Here is a 19711-nt window from a genome sequence, read left to right on the forward strand (position 1 = left end):
CAGCAGTGCTAACCACTGCACCACCGTGTCACGTTCAAAAGTAGTTTTGTAAACATGTATACACACATTTAAAAAAAATGCACACGTTAATGTATACTTGTATATATATTATATATATGTATACAGTATATATAGGATGTAAACTTCTGTATATATTTTATTTTATTTTACCACCATTTCTTTTTTTTTTTTTTTTACTTTTGTTGACTATCTTCTCGTTTTCTTTTGCTTTTTAAGCTAAGTAGAGAGAACAAAGATAAACCGGAGTCAAATTCCCTGCTTGGCTTGCGCAAACTTGGCCAATAAACCTGATTCTGATTCTGATTCTGATTCAATATATACACAAATGTGTTGGGGCACTGTGGGGAATGCTGTAAAATAAGAATGGCTTTCAAATGCAAGAGCTCTTAGTTTTTATTATCAATTTGCAAAATGCAAAGTGACTTAAAGCGAAGAAAAGTGTTGATTAAAAAAAACACGACAACATCCTTCCCTCAGATCTGGGGTGACACGGGGTCTGATTTACAAAAAAAAAAAAAAAAAAAGGTTGATAATCTTGCCCCACCATATTGAACAAACATGATAATCCCTCATCATTCTACGTGCCCCCAAGATGTCACTATGGACGGCTCAGCATCTTTTTTTCTTTTTTCAGCGAAAATCCTAAAGTTTCCTTCACGCCCTTCACTCCCCGGCAGACTGCTGACAGGGACGTCAGCGCGCTTCTTATTTTAATATCCAGACTTAATACCAAATTCTCTCTCTCTCTCTCTCTCTCTCTCTCTCTCCCTCTCTCTCTGTCTGTCTGTCTCTCTCTCGCTCTCTCTCTCTGTCTGAAGAGCACACATAACTTTGGATATTTGATGGGATTAGACCATTTCAGCAGTGCACCTCAGGGCACGGTGGCTTACAGTTATTATACTGTACCCGTCAGTCGGGCAGTGACGGCTGTTTTGGAATCCTCCACCCGAGAGACGTGCGCAAGGCTCCCGCGCTCGGCCCTCCCTCTAGCCGGACTCCAGTGTTTTATTCAGCGAAATGAAATGTGTCCTTGACATATTGCATCTCTCTTCTTGTCCCTTCAGAAGACAAACGCACCCAAGAGCATCGGGGGCGCTGCTTTCCTTCATGCATGTCCTTTCACAAAAGCCTTTGTATACACAGGACACTGGCCGAGTGGAATCCATGTAATCTGACTCTCCTAAGCGGGGTGTCCGGCCGTGGTGCGGGCATAGATGCAGTGGCAAATCTCAGTGTCAGAGCAGGCAGGAAGTAGAAGGCTGCTGACTCATCTCTGGACCTCTGTGTTGTACTTTCAGAAGCCCTTTGGTTTCAGGGGGAAAAAAGAAAGAAGAAGGTGTTATAAATATGGACGTTAGGCAAATGTGCCAGCGCTTTCCCCGCAGTGCTGGCTCAAGAAAAATGTGAAACTTATTTATAGATAAACATGTGCACTATGAGGCAAGTTGTGAGTGTTGGGGTAGCCTCAAGTTTGTTTTTTTTCCAAGCATATTAGGATTAAAATTCTTTGAGGTACCAAAAAGAACAATTAATCTCAAAGAGCTGTTGTAGGAAACTATGTTCTTTCCCTGAGAATAATAAGTTGGTGGTTACCATCTCTGTTCTTCACTGTCTTCCAGTAGCTGTTTTCATGGCACTTCATGCTTTAAAGTATATGCAATAACCATGCGTTCACACTGATGTCTTCTATCACATGAAAATATTCCTGTACATTAAACATTTGTACTATTTGCTGTCATATTCTGCATTGTGTAATGGAAACAACGCTGATACAATAACATGGTACAACATTGGTGTAACATTGGTGTCAAACTCTGGCCCGTGGGCCAAATTTGGCCCGCAGTGCAATTATATTTGGCCCGCGAGGCAATGCAGAATCGCTACTAGAGCTGGTCCGCTGGTATTATACAGCACATGTACTGCTAATACTACAAATACCAGAATCTGCTCAATCAGGACAGGGTGTTCATTGATATAGATATTATTACTTCATTGGCTTATTGGTGTTACTTTATTTTGAAATTTATTGGAAAAGGGTAACTTTTGAAATTTAAATCGGAAGGCTGCAAATAAACAAATAAAAGAGGCTTATTTAAAATTTTTATGAGCTTTTTTCAATTTGAAATTGGATTTTGCATGTGTGCAATATGAAGTTATTTATTGTATAGTTTTAAGCTTTGCTTGTTCCATATTCAGGTTGAAGCAAAACTTGTTTATGTCCACAGGTTCACTGTTATATCTTATGGAAGATATTGTTCAATAAATACTAATGTTGGCCCGCTACAATGTCAACATTTTTGGCCCACTGGTTTGACACCCCATGTAAAGAAAGCTGTGTATCTGTCAAAGATTGTTAAAACAAAAAATAGAGATGAGTTTTCTTCTGAAGAACTGGAATCTGAGAATTGGTTTCTATTCCACCCACAATCATTAATTATTGCAGTGACACAAAAATAACACGGAAAACAATTCAATTTAAAAATCCACTCTCGCATTCCTTTATTGTGGCCCCAAACAATGTACAGCTCCTCCGCTATTGTCCTCCAGAGAGGAAAGCAATTATTGCTGCTCGCTCAGCTTGTTTCTCTTTGTTCATCCCTCTTTTTATTCTTGTTTGCTCCTTTGCAGGAAGTTTCTGATTAAAAACACAGCGAGCGCAGCTGCCGGCTCAGCGCCATCCCATCAAACCCTTAATAGTTTACCTTGCAGCACTTGTTGTTGGGATTTATTGAGACTTTAGCATGTGTTGTTTTAAAGTAAGATATGACGGCCATTTCCCAAGAGGAGGCCTGAGTTTGAAGGGGAACAGCAGCAGGCGGGGCGAGGCGGCATTTGTCTTGTGCTCCGGAGTTGGTTTAAATAACAGATGCTCTCGCAACTCTGTCAGCTGTCGGGACAGCGAAGGGATGACTTTCCACGAGGTGGTTTTGCCCTTGTAGTTTTTTTGTTTTGGAGCATGTGGTGCTGTGAGCAGAGAGAGCCTGTCCTTCAACTGGCGGAGAAGACGCTTCCCCTGATTTGAGCCACTTTGCCAGCAACCATCACTCCACTGAGGTTGTCCTTGAACAAGAGCGCAACAGAGTCTGGCACAGCTTTTTCCGGACACAGTTAAAGAAGAGCGACTGGAGTAGAAAAAAAAGGAAAAAAAAAAACAAATTTTCCTCGGCCATTGTGACAGTGACAAAGTCAAGTTGTTGTTTTTTTTAGACATTTTAAACAGAAAAACATTTCTCAACCACTTACATTTCATAAAGGTGCAATAAAACACTTATTTGCATTCAATGTGGTGTAAATAATTTCTAAATAATCCAACTGTCCTTATAGATGTAAATATTTGTTTTCCTTTTTTCCTCTAAGTATTTTATTGTTTTCCATATTTCTTTTAAATTCATTTACATTTTCCTTCTCTTTGCACTGTATATGCTGCTGGAATTATGCAAATTTTCCCCAAAGTGGGATAAATGAAGGCACTCTGTTCTATTCAAAAAGACACGTTAGAACAGAATGTGCAGGAGTTGTACAATAAGTTCACATGCTGAGGACACGTGACAGGCTGACCTTTAGAGTAGCGAGTCTGCATATGTGTGTTGGAAAAATGGATTAATAATTGATTTTACTCCTCCAAACTCCCTCCCTACTTACTCCTTTGCATGCATGCATGTGTGCATACGTGCGTGTGTGTCTGTGTGTGTGTGTGTGTGTGCTTGGTCTCAGTAATAAAATATTGGCTGCCATTGAGTGATTTCTTGTGTGCTCCCATCGTTAATATTTCATACAAACCTTTTACGTGCGAGAGAAAGGTCGAATAATGATGTTGTAACATCATGTGATGGACAGTTTAGTAAAAAAAAAAAATTTTTTTTTTCTTTTTTTTTTCCGAGAGTCACGCCGCCATCAGAAGTGGCGGCGGAAGTCGTCACCCCAGCGTGTCGGCCTGTCCTGACGTTATTCCCGCACAGCTAATTAACAATATCATACCCTCAGCCGCAGCCCCTTTGAAAGGCATGACAGGCAGCCACGAGGGGAGCGCGAAAAACATTAATATTTATGGATCCGTTCGGGAGCTGAAAGCGAAACTGACTGCATTAGCAAGTCTAACGCTTCGCCCCGCGATGATCCACCGCGCGAGCAGGAAAACTGATATACAATATCTACACGGAGCGCCGTTACTGCCGCTGATTGCCGAGCTTTGTTTTTTGTTCGCGTGTGTGTATTATATTTACCTCGTGCCACCCTGCAGGGTCAAAGCAGGATATATTCCTTACGAGGCCGCGTTGGCTGCAGATGGCTCGAGCATCTGCATCGTCGAAGTCGTCCTCTTCCCTCCCCGTCTCGTTCTCCATCCTTCAAACTTTTAATGAGTCATAATCTGGGCATGGCAATGATTAGATTTAATGAGGTGCCAACAACCTTGGGTTGACTCCGCTCGGCGGCAGCACGCGCAACTAATTTGTGACAGAGTGCAGCTGAGCCTCCAACATAATGACAGGAGCAATATGCAAACACATTTGGTATTGAATGCACCCTCTCCAAGTGTTGCCTCTTTTGGCCTGTCTGTCCATTAAATTACTGTCACAGTTTGGGTTTTTTTGCTAGAATGTCCATGGCAGATTGGAATGTTGGCAAGAAATACTTATGTCGGTATTCCCCATGATACTGAGTTCTACTCTTTAGTCAATGGAGACACATTCATTTTAAAACAAAATATGTTTTGTGGAAAGACGGAGGGAGAAGAAATCTAAAAAATGTGTCTGATGGGATGTCAGACTTTCAATACATCAACACAAATATGTTGTTGTTTTTTTTTAGTTTTTTTTTTTTAGGCGTGTCGATGTGTTAAACGTGACTTGCTAAAGTTCAAAGTGAGCGTCAGAGAGAAAAGGGGACTCCAGTGATATTTAATGTTGCACCGGCGTTGGCACCAGACAGGCTGGTCTGACTGCTGATCTACTGGGATTTTCATGACATCACACCATCTCCAAGGTCTGCCGACGAGGGTGCCGGAGGAGAAAATATCACCAGTGCGCGGCCGTTGTGTGGAGGAAAATGCCTCGGTGGCGTCAGCGGAGAACGGACCGACTTGGTCAGAGGTCTGCTGCTGAGTACCACCCCTGAACGCTCACAACACAGTGTTGATTGAGGTGCACCTTGTCAGCAACGGGTACCTTTTAGTGAAGCTTTAACGTCCATTGACGGAGTGTCCTCCACTGCCTTGACCTCTCATGACCTTCTTTACACCAGACAGAGTTCGCTTGTGTGAATAAAAGATTCATAACACCACCCGTGTATTGTTTTCTTTTATAGCTGTTTTTGTCATCTGTGCCATGTTTTCATATTTTATCATCCATCAGCTGACAGCCGTCAAGAGTGTCGCTAGCTCACTCTGACGGCTGACTCTCACTGTGAGGTGTGTTCACAGTGTGCTGAGACAAGCGTCACTGCCTTTGCTCCGCACATGTCACACGGCCCCCCCGTCAGGCCACAGGCCACTGTAACGAGCGCTGCCTTTCCACCAGTAATGAGCTCCTTTAGCAAATCAGCTCCAAGTGCTTTTTTATTTTTTTTTCAGGGGGATGCGCACGCAACACACACACACACACACACAGACGCGCATGCAGAGTGTTGCCATGCTCTCTCCGTCCTTGATCTGGGTCATGCTGGGAAGGGTTCTCATTTGAGCGTGTGTGTGTTTGTGTGTCCAAGTGCACTCACCCTGTGCACTAGTTAGTTGCTGCAGCCAGAGGCAGAAAGCATCAAAAGTATGCCTCTGCTGTTATGAAATTCACCCTGTATAATTCCGTGGCTCGCGCCTGACTTCCAGTAAAAATGCAGCGAATAAAGTCTGATACAAAACTCCCGAAAGCAGACGGCAGTTCGGTCCACACTCAGTGAAGCACTTTGTTTATCTCTGCAGATAAATGACCCGAACGGCAAACCTTAACATCGTAAACATGGCCCATTAGCCACTGACAGCTACTTTCACAATACCTAATTTAATTCATTCGCTTAAAAAAAAAAAGAGAGAGAGAGAGATATACAAATTCTAAATAAACACATTCTTGAGCATAATGATCAGTGAAATGTTTCTCGCTGCCAGCAATGCGGCGAGGCACAAGCATAAATTTGGACTTTGCAGTTAATCAGTGGGTGTACACAGTGGGCAGGGGGTGGGGTGGCTTCAGCTGTGGATATGAAACATTGTGTTTCTCAGGGAAAGAACATAGTTTCCTACAACAGCTCCTTGAGATTAAACTTTAGTCAACACACTTGAAGAGTTGTGTTTCTACAGCACAATCGCACACTTTTCATCTGTTCACACGTTCAACATTTGGCTCCGAATGTAACTCCATGAACAATGTGAGCGGAATTTTTCACACATTGAAATGGATGCATGACTTCCTTACTGACAGAGACATTCAACTTCATCGCCAAATATTCCACTTCAGTTTCAGCATCTCTTTCTATTTGGTGCTTAGGAGGCAAAACAAATTCTCACTTACCAAATTTCACTTTGTAAAATGGTTTCAAAAGCATTGATATACATAATTTGCACCATTTCATTCAATTCATGGCCCAGTAAAATGTAATTTATGCCCTCACACAGTCGCATTGTTAACCTGATAACCACTGATTTTGTTTCTAAATCAAGTTAGTGGTTTGTATTATTCAGGTGAAAAATACAATTCAATTATCCTGTTATGCAAAGAGCATAATTCAAAATTCTGCCCATCAGCGTGCTCCCAGTTAGCATCTTGCACTGCCATATTTCTAGGGAAGCCTGGTAAGAGTACAGACGGGGAAATGTCAAGAAGGAAAACCAGCAGGGAAATAGACCATAGCGAGGAAAGGGACTGTCTTTTATTCAAAGACAAGCGCATCCATTTATTTATTTTCACAGGTGAGATTTTGAACAGCAACAACCTTATATTTGCTGCTTCAATATTAGCCAAAGCCAAATATCCTCTTCCTGCGTGCTCCTCTCGGAGAGCAGGCATCCCATCTATCTCCGACTCCTATCTCGCCTCCTCACTCTCCCAGCAGAGAGATTACAGGCCGGAACAGATGAGATGAAGCGCGCAGCAGTGCTGAGATATGGACTTACACTCTGCACAAGACAGGGAAGGTGGAAGCTGAGATTGCGCTAAAGGCTGGAATCCAGCTAAGTGCTGCGTGTCATACTTTGGCGCTCGAGCCTCGCTGAAGGATGATTTATTTATTTATTTATTTTTTAACAGTCGAATGAAAACCCCCAAAAATTTGAATGAAGCGCGGGAGCTTTACAAAATAGTTTGGAGAAAGGCAAAGAGAGAAAGTTCAGGCCGGTGTGCCCTTGCTGCCGAGTCCTTGCTGCTGCTGGAGAAGTGCGGCCAGCTGATTAATGATCCGCAGGCAAGAAAGGCACACACACAGAGGCGAGCAGGTACTTTGGAGGATCAATTCATCACACTTTATTTTGTGTGACCCCCCCCCCCCTCCCTCAGCTGTAGGGGCTGGAGAGCAGTGGCATACACTCGGCGCAAATGTGTGAGTGTAATATGGGGCACTCACACACACACACATACACACAAAAACAACAAAGACCTTATAAAAAAAAAAAAAAATTCTGTCTGGGCTGCACCTGTTTGTTTGATTTAGCAGGGAATAGTGGAAGGTGTGTGTGTGTGTGTGTGTGTGTGTGTGTGTGTGTGTGTGCGTGGTGTGCAGGTTTACTGTTCTCTCCGCTCGGTTTGCATCTCTTTGATTTTGTGTGTGTGTGTGGACAGACCAGGTGAAGCTTGTGGCTAGTCAGGGGCACCACAGGGAGAAGGAAGGGGTTTACACCACGCTGTGCTTGGACACGGGTGAGGGGGGGGATGGAGGGGTGCTTCGTGAGGTGAGGGTTCACCACGTCATCCCCCTGAAGGACTCCAGGTGCTGGTTGAACTGTTGGAGGCCGTCTCTGGCCGTAACAAGCTGCTTCTCACACCACTGAACCAGAGCCTTGCGCATCATCTCCACACGGACAGCCTGCAGCCGCGAAATCTGAAGGGAGGGGTGTGGGGGTGTGGGAGAGAGAGGGGAGGGGTTGGTACAAGTAGTGTTGGGGAGAGGATACAACACATGGAACAGCACCGTTGACAGCTGACGTTCGTTTTACCTCGTCTTGCGCCCTCGCCGATATGTGATCAAACTCCTCCTGAGCCGCTTTCTTCACCTCGTCCATCTGAGGCACATGGAGACATCGCGCAGCCTCAGCATAATTAGATTCTACATCTTGGCGCAAGGGCCCATCTGCATTTTTTACTGTCTTGGATTTGTTTCCACAGAGCGCTACTGACACCTGCTGGCCCGCAGCGAGTGAAGCCATGTAAGAGTGGTGGGCTGCGTTCAGAATCTACGTGGAAACTCCAAATATTTATTTATTATTCGTCGATTTATTTTTGCTCCAGTCACCCACATTAACCTACATGCTCCCTTCTGCAAGCTCACTGTTCCATTCAGGTTAAAACTGGTATGATCCAGCAAGATAAATGATAAAACGTTTATAAAAAAAAAGAAAGAAATAACGACAACATTTTTTGAAATTGTATAAAATCCCACTATTGTACACAAGTGGCCTTTTTTTGTAACATTGGTGCACACACTCACAGCAGCCTTCTTGGGAGGTTTGGCCTTGTCAGCGTTCCTCCTGGCGGCCTCCAGCTCCACCAGTTTAGACGTTCTCCGGAAGAGCATTTCCTGCCATTGGCCATTGTAATCATGTTATACCCAGAGGACAAACAGCTTCATACACCAGATTACAAAACAGAAGTGATCTAATGTAGTTCTGACGCAAGGGCTGTAAAAAGAAATAATCACAATTCTTTTTTTCTTTTTGAAATCACCTTTTTGGCCTCCTGATAGCGCGACTCCAGGTCCAAAGCCAGCCCGAGTGTGCAGGCGTCGTTCGCAGCAACCAGTGTCACGTTTTTCTGCCTCACAAAAACAAAGCCGCACACTCATTACGTGTAACCGACTTGTCAACAAACGGAAACTTACAGTGTTAAATCTGTGCACTGTTTTGTCTGAGAAGAAGGGGAGAAGCTACTCACCTTCATGGACTCCAAGACCTCCGACAGTCTCACACAAAGCCTGAAGAGAGCGCATGTCAGTCAGTGCATTTCTCTCAGAGTATGTTTTTTGTTGTTGTTGGTAGTTTAGCTAGTATGCAGCGTCATCTTACTTTGAGAAAACCTCTTTCTCAAGATCGTCCCCTGGTTCCACACAGAGATGCAGTGCAGCCGCAAAGTGCCCACAGGCCACAGCTATTTCTGCAACCAATCACAGCGCGGATCATACTCCATGCTAATAGTTAGCTAACAACAAATAACAGAGGGACACTTCCTGCCCCCCTCCTGAAAACAAAACAAGAATCTCTTACTTTGTTCCGATTGTATGACATCGAGGAATTTCTAAAGGAAAAAAAAAAGAAAAATGAAAAGGTTACTGAATCAGTTGAGAGGAGGATGAGGAGTCAGCGAGTCCTGTCTTACCTCAACCGCAGTCTTGGTGGAGCCGGTCAGAACCAGGCAGTGATCGCGTTCATTCTGAAAGAACTCATCAACATCCTACAGGCAGAGTCAGGATGGCATTTACAGCACACACACACACACACACACACACACACACACACACACACACACACACACACACACACACACACACACACACACACACACACACACACACACACACACACACGTGTCAAAGAGGCGGTAAATACTGTATGTTGTTTTGCTTGACTGTACCTTATAGCCTTCTTTCCTCTTCTCATCCACAACTTGACTCAGGCGGTTGAAAAGGTTTTTCCTCGCTCTGTGTCTGCCTGGAGGCTGAACAAAAGAACACAAACAAACCAAACATTAAAAAATAAAAATGCAACAAAAAAAGGGACAGGATGAATTCGTTTTAAGACAAGAGGACGTCTGATTCACTCAGTCACTCATTCATACATTCATGTGATATCTGGCACCAGGTGAACACTGCACATGCTGAGAATATCAGACACATGCAAACAAGCTAGCTGCTCCATCGAGGTGCAGTCAGTGTGCGGAGCTTCTCTAATATCCATGTCTGTGTTACATGAAGTTGAAGTGATTCATGAAGGGACACTCCTGTCTGCAGGGACCCTACGAGTCGTGAATCCTTCCACTCTCAGCTAAAAGCTGAGGCATCGTTAACTTTGTATGTTCACTACAGGTTGATAATCAGGGCTGTGGGGAGATTACGAGGACTTTGTCATCGGGGTACTAGATGAACCAATATAAACTACGGCCTCTTGGAAACTAGCAAAGTCATCCAAACAGCACTGCATTGCCAAAGTTCTAAGGCTTCGGCCGCCCTCATGTGCAGACTGTGTGCACCACCTGACGCAGCAGGTGGCCACCCGCGCACTAAAAGCTCATTTACAACACGCCGCCGGAAACAGCAGCGGCAAAGATAGGAAAGAGCACGACAAAGGCAAATTGTGTCCCCCTAACAACGCTGTGGTGCACAATTGTAATGGTCGTAGGGCGATAAAAATGTTCACGGGGACAAATTCAATCATACTGAGCAACGGACAGGGAAATATCACCGAGGCCATCCATCGGGACTATTCAGCTGGTCAAGTCTCTCTGAAATCCAACACGTTCCGATTTAAGAAGGCGCAAAAGGAAACACTTTTAATCTGACAACAGATATTTTATAGTAGCATCAAGTACAAGTTAAAGCTGACTACACTCTGTCAGATTCCCCCATGACCTATTCTGCAGCACTTAAGAGTAAAAGTTTAACTGTTTAATATGACTCTACTGTCATTAAAATGGCATCAGATTTCTCTGTAGTAGTTTTATGTTCTTCCTCGTCCTGGTCACAAGGGCCCGTCATAAAAATAGCTGCGTAAAAAAAAAAGAGTTGTTTCCTTACATCTGTGCTGGTGAGAAAGGTCTCCACCGCGCTGTTTTTGCTGAGAGTGGCGTGCGTGGCAACGTGCCTGAGGAAGGTTTCCAGGGCTTGAGAGTACAGCTGCCACTCCCCTAAGCCAAGGACACCTGCACCAAAGGCATGGGAGGGGGAAAAAAACACAATAAAACATCAGGTAGAGGGTCTTCATCTTCGAAAATGATGTTTCTGTGGAAGTGATGCACTCACCGAGCTGCTTGAGGGCCTTGGCCGACACGTTCACCTGAGCCTTGGCAGGTAGGGGAGGAAACTTAAAGGGAACAAAAACAAAAGGAAAAAAAGGCGGATGTCATTTTCCTTTAAATGCCTTTAGGTGTGTTTCTGACTGCTCTTGTAAAACTGCCGACTACGGTATTTAAGGCTGATATTACACAATATCTGTGCGTAAAATATCATGCATACAGCATTTCTTTTGTAAACTGTGTTAAATTGTGGGTTCGGTATGAGGAAAATGATGTTAGAGAAGAGTAGAGAAGAGAATGTGGCATTTTATGCGATGCAATGAACTGGAATCTTTTTGAATGACTGGTTCAACAGAGCGAAGTTTGACTCCATCAGATGAAGCTCAAGGACCTTGTGTCAGGGGTGGCTAGTATATCTACAGCAATAGCAGAGTCTTTTTATTCCCATCTCTTCCCTCCTCAGGGGTGGCAGCAGCCAATCATCTGCCTCCATGCCACTCTGCCCTCTGCATCCTCCTCTCTCACCGCTCACACCAACTAACTTTGCGTCCTCTCTCACGACCTCCGTGACACCGTCCTCTGGGCCACCTGCCTGCCAGTTCCACAGCATCCCTCCGCTGATGTATTCACTGTCTGACCTCTGCTCACGTCCAAACCATCTCATTATCCGAGTACGTAATCTTTTGCTTTCTGTCTCAACCTGCTGGTCTTTTACTCGCACCTTTGCTCACAACCCTCTATGGCAGGGGGAAGCACATAAAGCAGTGAAACAACACCGGTCAAAAATGAACGGTCAGCAGATTTCGTCACCGCACTCGATGCTGTAAAGATGTCAGAAACAGAAATCGACACACATGCTGACACTGCACGAGAAAATCCAAAGAACCGGTGTGCAACTTACAGAATTTGGTGAATCACGCTGCATTTATTTGTTCAGCACTTTTAAGCCACTGACAAAGGCACGGCTCTGACACTTTGGTGTAAGGCAACAATCTAAAATATTTGTCTTTCTGAAGGAGACGAAACAATTTGAAAAAAAGCATCCTCGGACAAATTACCTTTCAGAAAGACCTTAAACAAAACTTGTGAATCTGTCACGCTGCAAGGAGAAATACACAAGGTGAGGTGCAGCAGCAAATGATGACAAGGCAACCGACGGATTCCAGCGCTCATCGTCTCGACCCCCGCAGCAGTCGGGGATAATTAACAAATGCAGTACTCACTATGACTCCCTGGATCCCTGGCACGTCCTCCTGAGAGAACAAGTGCTGCTGGAGCCATTCGAAGTCGTCGTAAGTCCGGGTCACATGGTATTCTCCAGTGCCAGTCAGCTGTAAAAGAGAAGATAGACGTTTAAAAAAAAAAATTGACTCAGCTTTTTGTTGCAAAAGATTAGGCAATTTTGAGCAAAATGAAAAAAAAAAAAAAAAAAACATCAAGGGGACGAATCATTCGCTCACCTTCTGAGACACAATTAGGAAAGTGAGCATGTCGTCATCTTTCAGCACCTCTATAATCTTAATGTTGTGACCATGAACACTGAGAGTGGATTCTCCTTCTTTAACCTCTTCCTACAAACAACAAGAAAATGTGGAAAACAATATCATTAAAAAAATAAACTAAACAGGAGTGCAAAACTTGACTCATCCAACAATGGATATGCGGACACTGCCTGGCATTAAAAGCAATCACATGATCATCAAGAGGTGGACAGAAAAGACAGCGGTTTAACAGTGAACTTACCATCATTGTCAGGATTGGATCGAGCAATTCCTCAGTTCCGTTAGAAGAATTTCTGAAACGTTAATGGACGGCGGAGCTACCTAGATCTGCTTTTTTCCCTCTCTTTTGTTGGCTTCTCTGCGCAGCTGTACGGCTCCAAATGCTGAGCAGGCACAGGATATCCTCTGGGTCAAAGTGCACGCTGGTCCTGTGAGAGATGGAGTAAGGAAAACGATGAGTAACTGGCGTGTTAGTCAGTAACTCCGGACCGTGGCCACGCCCACACAGGAAAAGCAGCGCAACGGTCCGACAGATCTGTTGGCATCACACACGCATACATTTGGAGACGTCCATTGAACCTGTTGAACCTTTAAAAAAAAAAAAAAAAAAGTGGCTGGACACAAGAGAGGTCTATTCTGTACAGCGTTGACATTGAGGTTAATTTATTGTAACACACAAACAACAATATGACAGTGTAAACGATGGAGGATTCTATCTATCTTATATCTTTAAAAAAAAAAAAAAGGAGCAGACAGCATCGACCTTCCAAACATATCTAGTATAAAACATCTTCATTTTCATCCTCAACAAAAAAGTAAAAGGCAGAGCTGGAGTGTCGATAAAAATAATCATCTTCGTCCTCAAAGTGATTTAAAGTCCAGTGAGAGCTTGGCTGGGTGAAAAGTGGACTATCGCTGCCGTGGAAGAGGTCAGCGACGGTGAAGAGGGGGTCATCCGCTGGTTCATCCATGGGGTGAGCAGGGGTTGAGCCTTGTTGGAAAGCAGCGTGGCCTTCGCTGTCGTACAGCCTCCTCTTCTCTTTGTTTGAGAGAACTCGATAGGCTTGAAAACAAGAGCGCACGTCTGTCAGTTTGATTGAGGAAAAGCATTCAGATTCAGGTTGGTTTTGGCTTGGTTGGTCTGATTAGTCTTGCAATACATTCACGTGTCATGGAGGTTATGATTGAGATTTCTGTTTTTTTTAAAAGAGATGAAAAGGCAAACTGTCCACTGTTTCAGTGTCGCCTCCACAATGGTGATGCAGAGAACAATACTGAAATACTGAATCAATCAGTATAAAGTTGGAAGTGGGAAAATTTAACCCTAGCATTATTAATGTGATTAATCAGTCAAAGCATTACCCAGCAACACATTCGGCCCAGGCTTCGCCACTGTAAATTCTCACTGCTTTTTTTTTTTTTTTTTTTTTTTTTTTTTTTTTTAATAAATACCTTCGACAGTCTCTCTGAAACTCTCCTCTGCATCGGCGGCCTTGCTCTTATCAGGGTGGAATTTGAGGGCGAGTTTGCGGAAACTCTCCTTTATCTGGCTGTCAGTTGCAGTCGGTTCTACATGCAGAGTCTCGTAGTGGTTTCTTCTTGTCTCGGCGGCGGCAGGGAGGGTTTGAAATGATAAGGAAAGCAGCAGGAGGACGCCACAAACGTGCGGCCAGTGGAAGAAGACACCGGCTGCTGCCATCCTGCTGAGTGGGCGCACATGAGAAACTGGTCGGCGTCGCACAACACACGGCCTAACCGTCGAAATGAGCTGCTGGACGCGCCCACCTACACACGCAGTCGAGTGATCCACTATCAAATTCCACGACGAAAGCCGTTTAGAACGTACAAACTACGAAAAAACAAAAACAAAACCCAAACCATCCTGCCTCTCAGGTGATGACGTTAATTCAGTCGCTATCGCTATGAACGTTGCTATTTCAAACTCACTTGGTTGAGGTTGTTCAGTCGAGTGGTTCTGCCTTTGGAAAACTTCAGAACGTGCGACTGTAATTTATTTATTCTCGTTGATTTTTTTTTTTTTTTTAACAGGTAGCTATTAACAATGACGGTTTTTTGTTTTTTTTGTTTTGTTTTTTTAAATATATATATATATGAGAATGTCCATGGGGGTCTGTTGTTTTTTTGTTTTGTTTGTCACACGCTAGCTCCACCTTTTGAATGAGGTTATTTTAGCATTAAGTGTCTCTGGAGATTTATACATTTTAAATTCAGTGTCATGAACTATGACTTTACTCTGAGATCTCTGCCTAAATAAAATGTTTTAACGCCATGGCCCCAGGTGGTCTCACATGAGGGAAGGGTGTGGGAACAATTCACACAACCAGCCTGTTTGTGGGTTGTGACGCATGAGTTTTACTTTATCAACATAACAAACACAGTCCCATGGATTTGACCATAGCTCTGTCAACAAACACATTTGTTGACAGAGCTATGGTCAAATCCATGGGACCCTACCCAGTCACTGAATTAAAGAAGCTATATAGTGACTATATTTTGATTGGTTAAATACATAGGACCCCCTCATTTTTATTTATTTATTTATTCATTGTAACTGAAAAGGCCTATTGGATGAGAGGTCAAAGGTCTTTGCCATCGCAAAACCAGTACAGTTGCCTCAACTTAATCCTTCACACCGAGACGGCCTGGACAATGGAGGACCTTCACAGACATACGGGATACTAAAGTTATAATTGCAAAAAATTATTGCAATATGTTTACTCTGTATGGATAGAAATGTTTGTGACTTGGGCGACTGAGAAACGTCACAGACATGTTTGTGAATTGTGCATGAACCCTCAAGGATAGAATCGCTTACCTATTAGTCAGGCTAGTGACAGTCATATCATTTCTTCAACAACTACAAAGAAATAACATAATTTAAAAAAATTAAATTAAAAAAAATTGGAACAGATGGGGACGAAGCAATAGCGGTTTAAAACCAGATGGGGGCGGTAATAAGGGTGCCAGCTTCTGGTCACACTAAGAACGAAGACGACGTCTTCTTCGTTGGTGTAGTAAGAAGCATCGCGGAATATGGCCGTGGGGGCCTTGATGGACTGATAAAAACAATGCACGAGTGATTCCAGTTGCTTGCGGACATTATTGCTTTGAACCCGCCAGGTTGGATCGACGTGTTTTCTGCGTGCAGGTTGACGACCAGTCGTTAGAATCCGGCATACTGTTTGAGCTTGGTAAGACAGCATCCTTCCCCCCCTCGTCGCTTCTCGACAGCCACGCTCCTGCGCTAATAATCCTATCGCGTTTTCCTTTGATTGTGAACGGTGGTGTAGTAAAGCCAAATAATTTTATAGTGTTAAATGAGTCTGTTGTTTTATTTTTACTGGCTTCGCGTTGCTGCTTCAAAATTGTGCTCAGACCTTGCTTTTGTTGTTGTACTAGCCTTGAGCTAACCTCCAAGTCAACACAACCTTGTGTCCGCGTTGTAAACACGGAGCGTTACCTGCTTTGTATACCACCTGGGTTCGCACAGATGAAAGAAAACCCATTTATGTCGTTTTTACTATCGATTATAAGCTGAAAATTTACCTTATCCAGTTCTAAAGATAACGTTGCTTTAAAAAAAAAGGAAAGGGGTTCTTAGACCGTTTCCAATAGCACTATTGATGAACGTGCTAGTTTTGGGTTCTCTGACAGTGGATCATAGTAGCAGGCCATCTAGCACAGCGGCTGTTTCATACTCACAACTTTTAGATGTACCGAGGCCGTTACTTCCATTGATCTTCTTTCATCTGTATTGTTGGTGATCTTTGCTTCTTAATCTCCCTGTCAAACTTTGCTTTGCGCTTTAATCTTGCGTCGGTATAAATAAAAGCTATCCACATCACTCACATCTCCCTTGTCCTGTTTGGGTTTCTTGTTTCCCAGGTCACGTCAGCCCCCCCGCCCCCTACACACATGAGTGCCGTCTTCTCCCCCCGTTGGGCCGAGCGCCATGCCTGACCGGGACAGTGCCTACCTGTCAGGTGGTGGTGGGAGTGCTGCTGGTCTGGTTGTGGAGGAGGGCGGTCCCGGGGCTGGTTTGGTGGGAGGCTCGGCGGAGATCAGAGGAAGTCCGAGCGGAGGTGTCGGAGGCAGCGTCTCTGCTTGCGGGAACATGGGTGGAGGCGAGGTGCTTGGCAACGGCGGCGGCTGCGGGAACGGCGGAGTCGGGGGACCCGGCCTGGGCATGGCGCTGGACGGCATCTGCAGGGACTTCATACGCAACGTCTGCAAGAGGGGCAAGCGCTGTCGCTTCAGGCACCCAGACTTCAACGAGGTGCCGGACTTGGGGGTGCAGAAGAATGAGTTCATCTTCTGCCACGACCACCAGAACAAGGAGTGCATGCGCTCCAACTGCCGCTTTGTCCACGGCTCCAAGGATGACGAGGACCACTACAAGAAAACTGGCGAGCTGCCGCTCAGACTGAGAGGGAAGGTCGCAGCACGCCTGGGCCTCTCCCCCATGGACCTCCCCCATAGCCGGGGGGAGGTCCCCATCTGCAGAGACTTCCTGAAGGGAGAATGCCAGAGGGGCAATAAGTGTAAATTTCGCCACGTCAAAAAGGACTACGAGTACGAGCCCACCAGGGTGGGGGTGGGCGGCACCGTCGGGCCGGGAGCCGGTGGAATCGTCAACGCTGGAGGAGGGATGGGTGTCAGCAGCGCCTGCGGAGGCATGCAAGGGCTCGTAGGCGCTGGGAACAACATGATGGGGATGGGCTGCCAAAGTCTGGGCGGGTGCAGGGACCCCAATATATCAGGAATGGGTGGCGTGGGGGTAGGCGGGATGAGCGGGTGCCTGTCGTTAAGCTCGGCGGGACAGCGGCGCTACGACAGGAGCGCCTGCTCGGTGTACGACCCTCTGCTGGAGAGCAGCCTGTTTGACGCCGGCTCGCTGGAGGCCTCGGTGGACCACACGGCCATGCAGCTGAAGAGGCGGAGGCTGGAGGGGCTGCGTCTGGCCGACGGGGTCGGGGGCGGCCACTACGAGCTGGGCGTCCAAGCCGCCTTGCCACCACGTCCTCTGGAGTACAGGTTTCTGGAGGAGGAGAACTCGCTGCTGAGGAAAAGAGTGGAAGAGCTGAAAAAGCAGGTGAGAAACTACAAAGACAAAAGGGTTTATTTATTTATTTATTTATTTATATGTATGTATTTATATATATGAATCTCTCTCTCTCTCCCGATATATGTGTGTGTGTGTGTGTGTGTGTGTGTGTGTGTGTGCGTGTGTATATATATATATATATATATATATATATATATATATATATATATATATATATATATATATATATATATATATATAAAAACTGTCCTTTTAGTGATCTTAAAGTAATAATTTTAATGCTGAAATTCAATTTTTGTCAATGTACACTTTCCTTTCTCTGTTTAGTATATATTAAGCACTGGAAAACAGTTGTGTTGTTTTCAAAAAGCCATTTGTGTCCATGTTTTTGCCACTGGGGCTGCAACGGTTTTCCGCTTCTGCGACGCTTCTGAAATAACTTCTGGATAACCGCAGCCGTATTTGCCACCCATTCCCGGGCCACTCCCCCCAATCCGTGTCCTGTGTGTCTCTCAGGTTTCCAATCTCATCGCCACCAACGAAGTCCTCCTGGAGCAGAACGCCCAGTTCCGCAGCCAGGCCAAGGTGATGACCATGTCGTCCACGCCGGCGCCCACCGAGCAGAGTCTGGTGCCCTCTGTCGGAGCAGTCAGCTCCTACAATCACGGCATCGCCCAGACTCACACCACGCTGAGCAGCGCCGGGCTGCAGCCGCGGCCCGTCACCCAGCAGGACCTGGTGGCCCCTGCCGTGGCGCCCGCCGCCCCCCCGACCAACGCCGCTCCGCCCACGGCCCCTCCCCCCCACCTCAACCCCGAGATCACGCCACTGTCCGCCGCCCTGGCCCAGACCATCGTCCAGGGGATGGCGCCGCCTGTCTCCATGGCACCGGTGGCGGTTTCCGTGGCACCGGTGGCCGTGTCCATGACGCAGCCGATGCCCGGCATCACCATGAGTCACGCCACCACCCCCATGGTGTCCTATCCCATCGCCAGTCAAAGCATGAGGATCACAACTTTGCCTCACTAGCTGTGTGTTTATAAGAGAGCGAGGCTGCGTGTGTAGATGAACTACTTCTTCTTTTTCTTTAAAAAAAAACAAATGTAATTGACGTCAGATCAGTGACTTGGTTTTTAGCAGGACAACGGTAGCGTAACTATGAGATCGTCCACCAGAGGGCGTGTCTGCGACATCCATCCATCCATCCATCCATCCATCCATCCATCCATCCATCCATCCAGCTTTCTGTCACTGAGCCCATCCCAGTTGTCTTGGAGAGGACAATTCAGGAGTCTATCACAGGGCCACTGTGAGACAAACAACAATGCAACAAAACAATGGCACTCACACTTCTTGCCACTACAGTATTTCAATGCTCTGCCTCATATACTCGTCTCTGGACTGTGGAGGATAGCCGGAGTACCTTGCAGAGAAGCCATGCACACACATGAGGAACATGGAAACTCCCATATCCCAAATCACAACCGCCTACACCACAGCTGAAGACAGCTGATGACTGCAAGCAACCTTTGTACCAAAGGGATTGTTGCAGCCTGATGCCAAAAGTAGCAATGACTGAACTGCAAACATGCGAGTACTGTTCTGTTGGGACTGTGGTGATGGGAAGATTTCAGGAGTTATATTTTGGTCAACTGTCCACTTGTAAATAAATGTTTTTAATGTTCACAGTTCCAAGAAATAACAAACCTGCAACCCCATGTGCTGTGTGGCCTGTTACTCACCACTGTCTTCTTTAGTTCTCCTATTTAACAGCTGCATACACTCTGTTGCTTCGGGTGAGACAACTGCGGTACTAGGTGTGACGGCTTCTCCTGGTAAACACTGCTGCTGACTTCTCATCGCTTGAATAGTGGGGGTGGAACTGCTTTGTGTTCTCTAGCAGCTTCACGTCCGTGTGTATGTGTGACAGAGGCGGGAGTCCTGTGCTTGTGTGTTCA

General features: G+C 45.5%; 2 protein-coding genes across 3 annotated transcripts; one reads left to right on the forward strand and one right to left on the reverse strand.

Moving 5' to 3' along the window:
• Positions 1 to 6861: 6861 nt before the first annotated feature.
• On the reverse strand, positions 6862 to 16525 carry LOC142887170 (sorting nexin-5). Of its 2 annotated transcripts, XM_076024610.1 has the most exons (15): positions 16391 to 16525; positions 12909 to 13095; positions 12626 to 12736; positions 12389 to 12496; positions 11173 to 11233; positions 10948 to 11072; positions 9789 to 9872; positions 9534 to 9608; positions 9422 to 9452; positions 9224 to 9311; positions 9093 to 9132; positions 8886 to 8972; positions 8650 to 8739; positions 8159 to 8224; positions 6862 to 8043 (listed from the first exon to the last, which is right to left on the reverse strand). In XM_076024610.1, the coding sequence occupies exons 2-15, from the start codon at positions 12912 to 12914 to the stop codon at positions 7903 to 7905; spliced, it is 1113 nt and encodes a 370-aa protein (XP_075880725.1). In that variant the 5' UTR covers positions 12915 to 13095; positions 16391 to 16525; the 3' UTR covers positions 6862 to 7902. The 2 variants fall into 2 exon arrangements, with proteins under 2 accessions (XP_075880725.1, XP_075880724.1); XM_076024609.1 differs by lacking the exon at positions 16391 to 16525 and having other exon boundaries at positions 12909 to 13356.
• zc3h10 (zinc finger CCCH-type containing 10) lies at positions 15640 to 19494 on the forward strand. Its single transcript, XM_076024608.1, has 3 exons — positions 15640 to 15879; positions 16574 to 17780; positions 18270 to 19494. Exons 2-3 carry the CDS (start codon positions 16641 to 16643, stop codon positions 18780 to 18782), a joined length of 1653 nt encoding a protein of 550 aa, XP_075880723.1. The 5' UTR covers positions 15640 to 15879; positions 16574 to 16640; the 3' UTR covers positions 18783 to 19494.
• The last annotated feature ends 217 nt before the right edge of the window (positions 19495 to 19711 follow it).

Source organism: Nelusetta ayraudi, unplaced genomic scaffold (genome assembly GCF_046127955.1).
Source record: "Nelusetta ayraudi isolate G7.1 ecotype Tasmania unplaced genomic scaffold, CSIRO-AGI_Nayr_v1 ptg000017l, whole genome shotgun sequence".
Lineage (NCBI taxonomy): Eukaryota > Metazoa > Chordata > Actinopteri > Tetraodontiformes > Monacanthidae > Nelusetta > Nelusetta ayraudi.

Coding starts and splice junctions, on each gene's coding strand:
- LOC142887170 (XM_076024610.1), bottom strand. Junction 9,312..9,421: donor TGTCATACAATCGGAACAAA/GTAAGAGATTCT, acceptor GATTGGTTGCAG/AAATAGCTGTGGCCTGTGGG. Junction 8,225..8,649: donor AACCTCCCAAGAAGGCTGCT/GTGAGTGTGTGC, acceptor CATGTGCCTCAG/ATGGACGAGGTGAAGAAAGC.
- zc3h10 (XM_076024608.1), top strand. CDS start 16,641: ATGCCTGACCGGGACAGTGCCTACCTGTCAGGTGGTGGTGGGAGTGCT. Junction 17,781..18,269: donor TGGAAGAGCTGAAAAAGCAG/GTGAGAAACTAC, acceptor TGTGTCTCTCAG/GTTTCCAATCTCATCGCCAC.